This window comes from Pan paniscus, chromosome 19 (genome assembly GCF_029289425.2).
Source record: "Pan paniscus chromosome 19, NHGRI_mPanPan1-v2.0_pri, whole genome shotgun sequence".
Classification (NCBI taxonomy): domain Eukaryota; kingdom Metazoa; phylum Chordata; class Mammalia; order Primates; family Hominidae; genus Pan; species Pan paniscus.
The window spans coordinates 83,888,859-83,901,720 of record NC_073268.2 but is presented as its reverse complement, the minus strand read 5'-3'; the positions used below and the strand labels follow the sequence as shown (position 1 = coordinate 83,901,720).

At 38.6% G+C, this 12,862-nt stretch overlaps 1 protein-coding gene across 22 annotated transcripts in view; it reads right to left on the bottom strand.

The window, feature by feature from the left end:
- The window catches only part of BPTF (bromodomain PHD finger transcription factor), a 156,791-nt gene that overhangs the window by 105,566 nt on the left and 38,363 nt on the right, over positions 1-12,862 (bottom strand). For 18 of the 22 annotated variants that reach the window (XM_055101692.2, XM_034942761.4, XM_055101695.2 and 15 more), the window contains exons 3-5: positions 9,811-10,034; positions 1,817-2,020; positions 1,093-1,281 (exon numbers count right to left, since the gene is read on the bottom strand). In XM_055101692.2, the coding sequence (XP_054957667.2) occupies positions 1,093-1,281; positions 1,817-2,020; positions 9,811-10,034 (617 nt within the window). The remainder of the gene's footprint in view (positions 1-1,092; positions 1,282-1,816; positions 2,021-9,810; positions 10,035-12,862) is intronic. The other 4 variants (XM_055101704.3, XM_057300292.2, XM_057300294.2 and 1 more) reach the window with 1 other exon arrangement.

Sequence of the window (12,862 nt, the reverse complement as noted above, 5' to 3'; positions counted from 1 at the left end):
TATATTTTCTTTTTCTTTTTTTACTTTTTTAAGATGAAGTCTTGCTCTGTCGCCCAGGCTGGAGTGCAGTGGTACGATCTCAGCTCACTGCAACCTCTACCTCGTGGGTTCAAGTGATCCTCCTGCCTCAGCCACCCAAGTAGCTGGGATTACAGGTGCATGATATCATGTCCAGCTAATTTTTGCATTTTCAGTAGACACGGGGTTTCAACATGTTGGTCAGGCTGGTCTCGAACTCCTGACCTCAGGTGATCTGCCCGCCTAGGCCTCCCAAAGTGCTGGGATTACAGGCATGAACCACCACACCTGGCCCTGTTCTTGATCTTAATGATCAATCTCTCATCAGTATAAAATAAGGTGGACTTAACTGCTGATTGCTGTGGTTCTTCTGGAGCTTACACTTACATCCCTATGTGTAGCGCCCTGTTAAACTGGTGTTTTCAGCAACACAGCTCACTGTTGACCAGTACTCAAATGGAAGTCATCCCCATAAGAACTGCAGGTTGTCAAAATCCTTCATGTTATGCAACAGGACACTCTTGGTGTGCTATAACTTACTTGGAGTATAACTTTAATTTTAAAAACTGAAAATGTGAATTACTGGTCAACTTACATTTTTATGTCAAAATACATCTGACAACAATGTTCTGTGATAATGATTTTCTACCATAATACTACGGTTTGAAATGCTATAAATATTACACGAGCACATGCAAACATAAAATTAATTTGTTAGTATCTACAGAACTGGAAAGGTCAGATCATTCAACATTGAGCCATTAGTACATAAGTAATTAAAACCAAAATATCTGCCACTATGGTCTGGTGATAAAATATAAAAATAAATCTATTAAACAAAAACAGCTAAATGAAGTTTAAGAAGCATGAAAATTATGATGAGTTTCAAGCACTAACTGCGAGGACATTTACCAAACTCCAAATGTTAGGTGACAATTTAGCAAATGGGGATGGCACTGTAAGCAAGCAGCATGAATGAACACATAGTTTAAGGTTTTAGGTGACATTCGGCTTTTACTACAAAAGGGAAGGATTCCCCCCATTACAGAGGCATTGATACGCTGCCCTCTGTACCTGGCACATCCTGGGGGAGCTCAGATGCCACCTTCTTCTCTGCCATGTTGCTGCTATCGGGGGTTTCTGAGAGACACCCCACAGGGCTCCTCCCTTCAGAGGGACTAGTCTCTTCTGAAGATGCATTTGTTGTGTTGTCGCCAAGATTTGCTGACACAGAGTTACCTTTATCCCCAACTTCTGTTGGCTCTACAGCAAAATGCACAACAAAACTTGAAAGATATTCTTTAAAATTGCTTCAGGGCAAATGGCCACATTCAGTCAACTACTAAATAATCACCAAAAAACCTGCTTCCATTGAATGGCCATTTTAAAGCAAGTAGATTCTGGGATATTGCTGCAATAGGTAATTCAGAGAGTATTTAAGAATATTTAATAATATATTAAGAATGCTTAAGTAATTAATATAAAAATGAACATTTTATCACATACAAAAGTGTATACTCTGGTATAATATTAAAGAATAGTACTTTTTCATAGGGAAATGGCAACTTAATGGGAAGTATAAATAGAGACATGAATATAACAGTATAGCAAATTCACTAATACATAAAACTCATTACAATTGTTACACACGTTACAAGAGGGGACGGTATCCTGATCTCTTTAGAAATATTAAATTAGGTAGCTGCTTGCAATATTTCACTTTCATTTTGTAAGTAAAACTGGAGATTTCATAAATAACACTAATGAAATATTCTTTTTAATCAAGTAATTTTTTTACCCTCAGATTTTCCTTGCTCAGGGTCATCATCTGGTGTTTTGTCGTCACTGTCTTTTTCAAGGGACTGGTCTTCAAATTCTTCTCTGTTTTTCTCAGCATCTTTAGAGTCATTCTCAGTCTCATTCTTGTCTTTTTCTGTTTCTTCTGGGCTTTTAACATTATCAATGTCTCCCTTTTTGGCTCTTATGGATTCCAAAATTTCTTCTATAATGTGTAAAACAAACAAACAAATTATTCCTATATATAACCAAATAGAACAGTACCACAAATGTCACTTACGAGTTTCAATACAAGCTATTAAAGAGGAAAAATTAAGTATTTTTAAAGCATTAGACCTATGAAATAAAAATCAAGATTACAAACAAAATTGTGTTTACAGAATTCAATCAATTTGGTGTACCTTCACCTCTAGATAATACATGCTAATTATGGGCTCTACTTTTTAAAAAAAGTAAAATGAGCCTATCTTTTTAAAATATAGCCTTGATATAGATATCTGTCACGGATATCTGTGACAGATGACAAAAACTGCAAGCTGACATAGACCCACAGTCTGGGCAGCACACTGCAGTGATCAAAACCTAGAAACCCAAAACCCACTGCAAATCTGACTTGGATTAGCTGTGTGACTCTGGGCAAGCTACCTAACCTCTTCAGGCCATCATTTCCTCAACTGTAAAAAGAGAAAACAGAAGCCCTTTTGGAAACAACTTTCTTTCTGAAGTCCCTTAATTGTTCTGAAAGTCACTAAGTCTCTAAGTACACTTACCCTCTTTCAACTTAGACAGAGTGATACTATGGCATGTTATAGACCACGGGATACAGAAGGACCACAGTGTACAGAACACGCGGTATATCAGTATGCACTCATGGATATTAATTATATTCTTTGGGTTATCATGCAATACTATCACTTTTAATTTTGTTGCACAAATTGTTTCAGCTTTGGCCACTGGGGACTTTTTCCGAGTCCAGTGTCCTTTTGACACATATCCATCCATCCATCCATCCATCCATCCATCCAGCATTTTCTTACTTTCCACTATTACAAGATGCTCCGGGCTCACCTTGTATTTTCCCTGCCCCAGCCCTACAATCCACCATCTCTCCAAGGAGCCTTTGTTCTTTTTTGAAGAACAAATTGGAGAATGATGTTAGAAGTCACAATCTAAGTGGTTGGTGTGTTTGTTACTATTGGGGTGTTACTATTCTAGAGTCTCTCAGCCAACAGAGCTAAAAAATGTAGTCATAAATATATACATCTATATTATTTCTGTATTTATTTGTGTGGGTACATATGTATATGAGTGAATGCCTATGTGTCTGTATAGGGTTCATTTACCAATGCCCACTTGCTTATCTGTAACTTCTCTGACAGTGAGAAATCTGGCTCACATTATCTATAACATATCTAGTTATTTGTTCATTCCTAGTACACACAGTAAAATAGTTTCGGAATTGCTAAACTGTTTCCTCATAAAAATAAATTTATCAACTAGAGTACACTATTTGTGAATAAGAAGAAACACGGTTTTTCTTTTTCTTTTTTTTTTTTTTGAGATGGAGTTTTGCTCTTGTCACCCAGGCAGGAGTGTAATGGCGCAATCCTGGCTCACTGCAACCTCTGCCTCCCAGGTTCAAGCAATTCTCCTGCCCCAGCCTCCCAAGTAGCTGGGATTACAGGCGCCTGCCACCACACCCGGCTAATTTTTGTATTTTTAGTAGAGACGGGGTTTCACCACGTTGGCCCGGCTGGTCTTGAACTCCGGACCTCAGGTGATCCGCCCACCTCAGCCTCACAAAGTGTTGGGATTACAGGCGTGAGCCATGGCACCGGGCCAGAAGAAACACTTAATACCATGTATATCCACAGTACTCCTCTTGGATTTTTGGGTTTGTGTTTCCTTTTTTATAAATTTATTTTTTACTTTTTTAGAGACAGAGTCTCACTCTTGCTCAGGAGTACACTGGTGTGATCACAGCTCACTGTAACCTTGAACTCCTAGACTCAAGTGATCCTCCCACCTCAGCCTCCCGAGTAGATGGAACTATAGGTATGTGTCACCACGCCTGGCTAATTTTTTAATCCTTTTTAAAATAGAGATGGAGTCTCACTATGTTGCCCAGACTGGTCTTGAACTCCCCCGTGCCTTGGCCTACCAAAGCACTGGGATTACAGGCGTTGGCAGTGCCCAGCCCTTAATTCCTATATTTTAAAGAACACTTTATTTGGAAAAAGAAAATGTAGTTACCGATTATCTGTTTTTCTTAGAGGCACAGATTTCCTTTTTTCTTTCTTTCTTTTTTTTTGAGACAGAATCTCACTCTGTTGCCCAGGCTGGAGTGCAGTGGCGTGATCTCGACTCACTGCAACCTCTGCCTCCTGGGTTCAAGCGATTCTCCCACCTCAGCCTCCCAAGTAGCTGAGACTATAGGCGCGTACCACCACACCTGGCTAATTTTTATATTTTTAGTAAAGATGGGGTTTCACTATGTTGGCCATGCTGGTCTCAAACTCCTGACCTCAGGTGATCCACCTGTCTCAAAGTGCTAGGATTACAGGTGTGAGCCACCACGCCCGGCCATTTTCAAACATAACTACATCCTATAGCTTGTCTTAACCAAATCATTGTACATCCTCCCTACTTTCCCAGTGCCACTTAATGAAAATAAAACCAAAAAAATTGTTTTAATTGCCTACTAAGTTTAGACCATTTAAATTGGTTGAAAAGCACAGGTTGCATGACCATAGTTCTCTGACTTTCTATAAAGATTCTAATTTCAAATAGTCTATACTGTTAAACACACATATACATACATACATTCATACAAGTTTTAGGTTCAAAAAACTATGGCAATCATAGCCATAAGAAAAACAGACCAAAAACAGGGCTGGGCGCAGTGGCTCACGCCTGTAATCCCAGCACTTCGGGAGGCCGAGGCAGGTGAATCCCTTGAGGCTAGAAGTTTGAGACCAGCCTGACCAACATGGTGAAACCCCGTCTCTACCTAAAATACAAAAATTAGCCAGGTGTGGTGGCACACGCCTGTAATCCCAGCTACCTGGGAGGCTGAGACATGATAATTGCTTGAACCTAGGAGACAGAGGTTGCAGTGAGCCGAGATCATGCCACTGCACTCCAGCCTGGGTGACAGAGCGAGACTCTGTCTCAAAAAAACAAAAACAAAACAAACAACAACAATAAAAAGAAAAAGAGACCCAAAATGTTCAGCAGAGAGAAAAACATTAAAGGATGAAAGAAAATTACATTGTATCTGATCTATACTAAATATGCATATTCTATCAACAAGTATATTCTATACTTTGCATGAACATTTCAAAACTAAACAAAGTATTAACCTACCAGGTTTTAGAAGCCATCTCTACTCAGAAAAAATTCTTCTAAAAATAAACTTCCCTCAAATAAGCAAAATAAAGCATTTCATAATTACCATACAGGCATAGGATAAAGCAAATATAGTAAGCTGTATATTTAGTTACAAATATAAAGTACAGATCTATACAATGAATATATGAGTATTTACTGTATAATTTTTTTTTTTTTTTTTGGAGACAAAGTCTCACTCTGTTGCCCAGGCTGGAGGGCAGTGGCACGATCTCGGCTCACTGCAACCTCTGCCTCTGGGTTCAAGTAATTCTCCTGCCTCAGCTTCCCGAGTAGCTAGGATTGCAGGCGTGCACCACCAAGCCCAGCTAATTTTTGTATTTTTAGTAAAGACGAGGTTTTGCCATGTTGATCAGGCTGGTAACTGTATAATTCTTTCAACTTTTGTGTATATTTGAAATTTTTAATAAAATATTGAGGAAAAATGGAGAAGAAAAATTTAACTATCAAAAATAGAATTAAACTCTCCTAAAGTAGACACATGTGTGTGCAGATAAAAACCAGAGAGTTATACATTAGAAATGAAGCATTTTCTTTGAGAGGTTAACATCAAGTCAAAGTCATCAGGACAGGCTACAATTCTGAAATTCCTGTTATGCTGTAAATTATTCTTGGCTATTATCAGAACCCCAGTAGTTTCCATTGTTTTCATCTCATAAAACCCCAAGTTAAAGAACATGATTAGATATTATTTTGGGTATTTACCTGGACTGGGTGGTCCTAAACTGACTATCACAGCCAAGATTTTAGTTACCAGAGAGAACAAATAAAGGTAACAGTGGTGAACTGGTGTTTTAATCGGGAATTCTTCTATTTGAATGCTCAATTCATTACCAATACACTCCTTAAAAAGCTGCTGAGAGGATTAAAGAATTGTAAAACACCTAGTTGAGCACCTGGCCCACAGTAGGCACCCAAAAATGTCAGTGTCCCCTTCTCTTCCCCAACAATTTTCAATTCTTGTGAATCCCTCCTCCTACAGTACCAGGTTGATGTTGTACCTTAGCCGGAAAAAAAAAAAAAAAAGGAAAGAAAGAAAAAAATATTTATGTCATTTTTGGGGTCCAGATCTCACCATTAAATCCAAGGTACAACTCACCTTATTTCCATGTACTCCATGTAGTACTAAGAGGATAACTGCAGGTTGCAAGGCAATCTCACAGCACACAAACTTTAGTCATCTAACTTTCTAAGAACATATTGTGGCCTAAAGCTCAATGTTCTCTTTGTTGTTCCCCATTACTACAAAAGGTTTTACTAATATTTTTTTTTTTTTTTTTTTGAGACGGAGTCTCGCTCTGTCACCCAGGCTGGAGTGCACTGGCTCACTCGGCTCACTGCAAGCTCTGCCTCCTGGGTTCACGCCATTCTCTTGCCTCAGGCTGCCGAGTAGCTGGGACTACAGGTGCCTGCCACCACGCCTGGCTAATTTTTTTTTTTTGTATTTTTAGTAGAGACGGGGTTTCACCATGTTAGCCAGGATGGTCTCGATCTCCTGACCTCGTGATCTGCCCGCCTCAGCCTCCCAAAATGCTGGGATTACAGGCGTGAGCCACTGCGCCCTGCCGGTTTAACTAATTTTTAAAAGTACATTACATGCTGAATCATACTGAACTATATAACATGCTCATTATAGGAAATGCAAAAAATATGAGAAGGAAACCAACTACAATTCTACTATGCTAATTGGTTATTTTTTAATGATAAAACCTGATCCAGTTGGTTATTTAGAGGAAGAAGAATTTAAGTATCTCACACAGTTTTTGCATGGTACTTTACTTAATTCTCCAATACGCAGTGTTCTATCACATGATAATTCATAATGAAATTTATCAATTCCCCTATATTAACATTTTTAGGTTTTTACATTCCCCCAAATCACACCACTTAACACTTGATTGCCCATTCCTGTTTTGACTTTGTTCTTTATTTAATTATGATTATACTGTATACATAATCTAACACACAGAAAATATTTTTTTGTTTTTTCTATTTTTTATTCTGAAAAATACTTTAATTCAATGTACTTTATAAAATCCTATCTCACATTGCCTTTTAGAGGACTAAAGATGGTTCTCTGTTGTTGTACTAAAACACAGGAGAGCAAAAAGGGATTTGTCTATTTTAATGCCATGATTCATAAAAGGAAATTAAGGGGGGAAGTAAGCTGGCTGAAATTAATAAAATTTCCTATGATTTGATCTATATGGGGGGAGAGTAAGACGGAGATTGTGTTACTGCAATTACTTATCCCCCAAAGACTTCTGAACACTAAAACTTTTCTAATAAAAAAATTACACATTTTTCTAAACAGATCTAATAGAGAAATACTTCCAACTACCAGATATGAATAAATATAATTCATGGTAACTAAGAATGCTTTTTTCTGAAGACAAAGTATATTTGTGCCCAACAGTATTTATATGTGAGAGCCTATCATTCTCCAAAAATACGCATGAATTCACAGGAATATTGATGTAGAATATGTGAGAACAAGCTTGGATACAGCTATCTGGGTATCTTTATTAAATATAAACATTCTATTTTTAAGCAAATGGAGAATGGGGAAAATTAATAGGATTATATGTATAGCAGATAATGTATGCAGAAGAGCAGAACTCAGAACCAGGCACTTAAAAGTGTACTTTCAGAGTCTTACCTAATAATTTTATCTAAGCTAAAACTTAAAAGGCACTACAGTCAGCCCTCTGTGGCCAAAGGTTCTGCATCCTTGGATTCAACCACCCTCAAATTGAAAATACAATATTCTCAGGATGCAGAACCCTTGGATATGGAATGCCAACTTTTCATATCAGCAGGTTCCACAGGGCTGACTGCAGGACTTGGGCATCCATGGATTTTGCTATCTGCAGAGGGCTCTGGAAGCAATCCCTGAGAATACTGAGAGATGGCTACATTAGAAAACACAGGTGGTATTTATTAAACATGCACAGAATACATCTGGCAGGACAAAAAAACATACAGCAATAATGATTGCCTCCGGAGAAAGGAAGGTCAGATTGGAGATTTTGAAGGAGAGAGATTCATTTTTCACAGCATACCCTTTATACTATTTAAACTTTTGAGATATGTATGTATTTATAACTTAAAAAAATAAAGAGTTGAGTAACAAAATAAATAAGGTGACATTGAATTATAACCTAATAAATATCCAATTACATTATAACCCAGTAAGTATAAAATATCCATGAATGTATACTCATAGAAATAAATGCCTGAAAAAATAAACAAATCTCCTGTGCAGAAAAATTCCAAATAATTTATGTAGATATTGCCCCTTCAAGAAGGTAGAACACAACTCCTCACCCGCTAAGTGTGGCTGTTTATAGTGACTTGCTTCCAGAAAGTACAGTATTGGGGGTTTGAGGGGTTGGGGGAGGATGTGGAGAAACCTGACAAACACTGCCTCACCCAGGGACCAAGGTTAACATCATCAGTGGTAAGTCACGAGGACACCATGCACTCTTGATAAGAAGATGAGAATTGCACTTCACTTCTGTGGTCTTCCTCCCCAAAATGCATAAACCTAGGCTAACCATGAGAAAAACCCATAATGAGGGCTTTCTACAAAATACCTAACCACTACTCCTCCCAACTGTCAAGGCCATCAAAAACAAGGAAAGTCTGAGAAACCGACAACCCAGAGGAAAACATGATGACTAAATATCAAGTGGTACAGGATCATGAGGCAGAAAAAGGACATCAGGTAAAAACTAAGGAAATTGGAATGAAGTATGGACTTGAGTTAGTAACGGTGTATCAATACTGGTCCATTAGTTGTAACAAATATCTCACACTAAGATCTAAGACTTTAATAACAGGGGCAACCAAGTGCAGGATATATGGAAACCCTCTACTATCTTTGCAACTTTTGTATAAATCTAAAAATACTCTAAAATTTAAAGTTTTATTTTTTTAAAAAGGCAAAAAGTTCAAAAAGAATATTATTTCTTAAAATTAAAAACTGGAACGCCAAAAAAGTTTAATAAGATACTTGAATTAAAGAAACAAACTAACATTTTGGGGAATATCAGTAATGACCCAAGGCAGAAATAAAACACTAAAATGTATAGCATCCCTAATTTATGGTGGAATGAACAAGGTTCTCTTGGGAAAATGAAATATGGAGAACTAAAGTAAAATATACACACAGTCATGCACTGCACAATGTTTCGGTCCACCAGGAACCACATACGTGATGGTGATCACATAAGATTATACGTATTACCTTTTTAAATGTTTAGATATAGTTAGATACACAAATACCTGCCATTGTGCTACAACTGCTTATGGGATTCAGTACAGTCACATGACGTACAGGTTTGCAGCCTAGCAGCAACAGGCTATGCCGTATAACCTAGGTGTATGGTTTGTGTAAGTGTACTCTATGATGTTCATACAATGATGACATTGTCAAATGACACATTTTTCAGAATGTATCCCCATCATTAAGCAATGCATGACTGTACTTGAAAATTTTAATCTATTTTCAAATTTTGCAGTGATTTCATACCAACGGTTTAGCTCAGACTTAACAAAAATAAAATGAGAAAATGCCCCTCTCACCATTAGCTGCCGCCAGAAAGGATTTGTTACTGCCCCGAGCCTTATTGGTCAGGTCTTCAGTTATGTCCATGTGTCGGTGGATTTCTTCACGCATTTCTTCTAGAATTTTGCAGAGTTCTGCTTCCCAATAATCTTTGTCTAGACAGTCAATTAATTCTGCAAGTTGGATCTTTGTGCTGTAATACCAAATTTTCTTTTCATTTTCATTTTCTGTATCTTCTTCTCTGTTTAAAAATGGGGGGAAATACTTTATATGTTAGACATAATGCCACTTATCTGACAGTTCATCTACCCAGTGAAAACTTAAAACAAAGCTTATGCACTAAAGCTCAATATAGGCGCTCACAAGAAAACTCTGCAGGTCTCACTCAAACTTGATTTACTCTGAGAAATGATATCTAAAAAACATGACACAAAGAAAAATAACCTCAAAATTCAGAACCACATGAGAGTACTTTGTGGAAGCCAGTTTCAGCTACATCTCAACCAACTTTAAGATCATCAATGTAACAATATGATGAGAAGAATGTATTTAGAATTATTTTAGAATAAAATAAATTTATTTTAGAGACAGGGTCTCACTCTGTCGCCCGGGCTAGAGTGCAGTGGCACCATCGTGGTTCACTGCGTACTCAGACTCCTAGGCTCAAGCAATTCTCCTGCCTCAGCCTCCCAAGTAATTAGGACTACAGACATGTGCCACAATACCCAGCTAACTTTATAATATAGTTTAGAAATATTTCTAACAAAATGGTGTAAATGCTTTGCTAAGTTCTGGTTTTTGAAGGAGTTATCTCAAATAATATCTCATCCCTCTTCTTTACTTCTGGACAATCGAAGCCCAAAGTGGAGAGAAGAGGAGCTTCCTCTCCTGCCTAAAACTCTCCTAAGGTTCCATTCACTTTTAATGGAGTTAAAGACTTCAACAGAGATGGTCACTAACTTAAAACAAACAGGCAAATTAATGTCTAGGACTAGACATAGAGGAACACATATAATGGTATTTCTGTCCCCACTCAAAAGGAATTCAAGAGTATGTGTGAGGCACTCGATGAGAGTGAGCCTGATTTTCCTGTTTACTCAATGGCAAACTGAGGGAACTGAAAGAACTGGGCTTTAGGAGAGATCTGGCTTTAAATACACTCATTTGCTTGTAAGATATGTGGACATGGACAAGACACAACCTCTCTGAGTCTCTAAGCCATTCTATTTACCTCACTTGTAAAATGAAGATATAATAAAACCTGCCTGCAGGCCACTGTAAGACTTAAAGGTATAATGATAAGGCATCTACCACAGTGCCTGGGCACACCAGTGATCAATAAATGTTAAATATTATTACTAAGGTAATAAATGAATAAAAATTTAGCAGCATTCCAGGAATAAGTCATTCAGTAATTCTGAAGAAAGAAGGCCTATATTAAATCACAGATAAATAAAAGGATATGGGTGGAGTACCCTTAATCCGAAAATCTGAAATCCAAAATGCTCCAAGATCCAAAAGTTTTTGAGTGCCAACATGACGTTCAAAGGAAATGCTCATTGGAGCGTTTCAGATTTTCAGATTAGGAATGATCAACTGGCTGGGCACAGTGGCTCACACCTGTAATCCCAGCACTTTGGGAGGCTGAGGTGGGCGGATCACAAGGTCAGGAGATCGAGACCATCCCGGTTAACACGGTGAAACCTGGTCTCTACTAAAAATACAAAAAAAATTAGCCGGGCATGGTGGCAGGCGCCTGTAGTCTCAGCTACTCGGGAGGCTGAGGCAGGAGAATGGTGTGAACCTGGGAGGTGGAGCCTAGAGTGAGCCGAGTTCACGCCAGTTCACTCTGGCCTGGGCGACAGAGCGAGACTCTGTCTCAAAAACAAACAAAAAAATAAATAAATAAGGAATGATCAACTGGTAAGTATAATGCAAATATTCCAAAGCCCATAATACTTCTGATCCACAGCATTTTAGATAAGGGATACTCAACCTATACAGTATTCACCGACCTAACATTTTTCTTCTTGAAGCCACAGAAAGATAAATTCATTAAAGCATAAAGCAGCAAAACAGTGAATACCTGCTAATCCATTCAAAGAAAAGTTGGGGGTTTTTTTGGTCTGTTTTGTTTTGTTTAACTTTTTTCTTTTCCTTTTTTTTTTTTTTTTTTTTTGTGACGGAGTCTCACTCTGTTGCCCAGGCTGGAGTGCAGTGGCACAATCTTGGCTCACCACAACCTCCATCTCCTGGGTTCAAGCGATTCTCCTGCCTCAGCCTCCTAAGTAGCTGGGACTACAGGCGCATGCCACCATGCCCGGCTAATTTTTGTATTTTTAGTAGAGACGGGGTTTCACTATGTTGGCCAGGCTGGTCTCAAACTCCTGACCTCACGATCCACCTGCCTCGCCCTCCCAAAGTGCTGGGATTAGAAGCGTGAGCCACCGTGGCCAGGCTTTTTTTTTTTTTTTTTTTTTTTTTGAGACAGTCTCGCTCTGTCATCCAGGCTGGAGTGCAGTGGCGCAATCTTGGCTCACTGCAACCTCTGCCTCCTGGGTTCAAGCACTTCTCATGCCTCAGCCTCTGAAGAAGCTGGGATTTACAGGCACACACCACCACGCCCAGCTAATTTTTGTATTTTTAGTAGAGACAGGGTTTCGCCATGTTGGCCAGGCTAGTCTTGAACGTCTGGCCTCAAGCAATCCGCCCGCCTCAGCCTCCCAAAGTGCTGGGATTACAGGCAGGAGCCACCGCACCAGGCTGAAAAGTTGTTTTTTTATACTTAGTTACTTGGCCTATATACAGTTTATATAATCAAAATTATTTGTCCTCATTGTAAAAGTGACAACAGCTTTCCACATAAATATACATTATGTATGTATATTTGGTTTTGGAGTTATAATGTGGTTCTGTAGAAGCTCTGGTTCTTACAAGGCCTACCATGTTCCTCAGGCTCACCCAAACTGGCCAGGCTTCCTTGAAGTTACCACTGGGCACACATTCTCAAGGACTCATAGGGTGGCAAAGAGAAGACAGACTGGCAAGAAAAGGTTTGCTAAAAATATA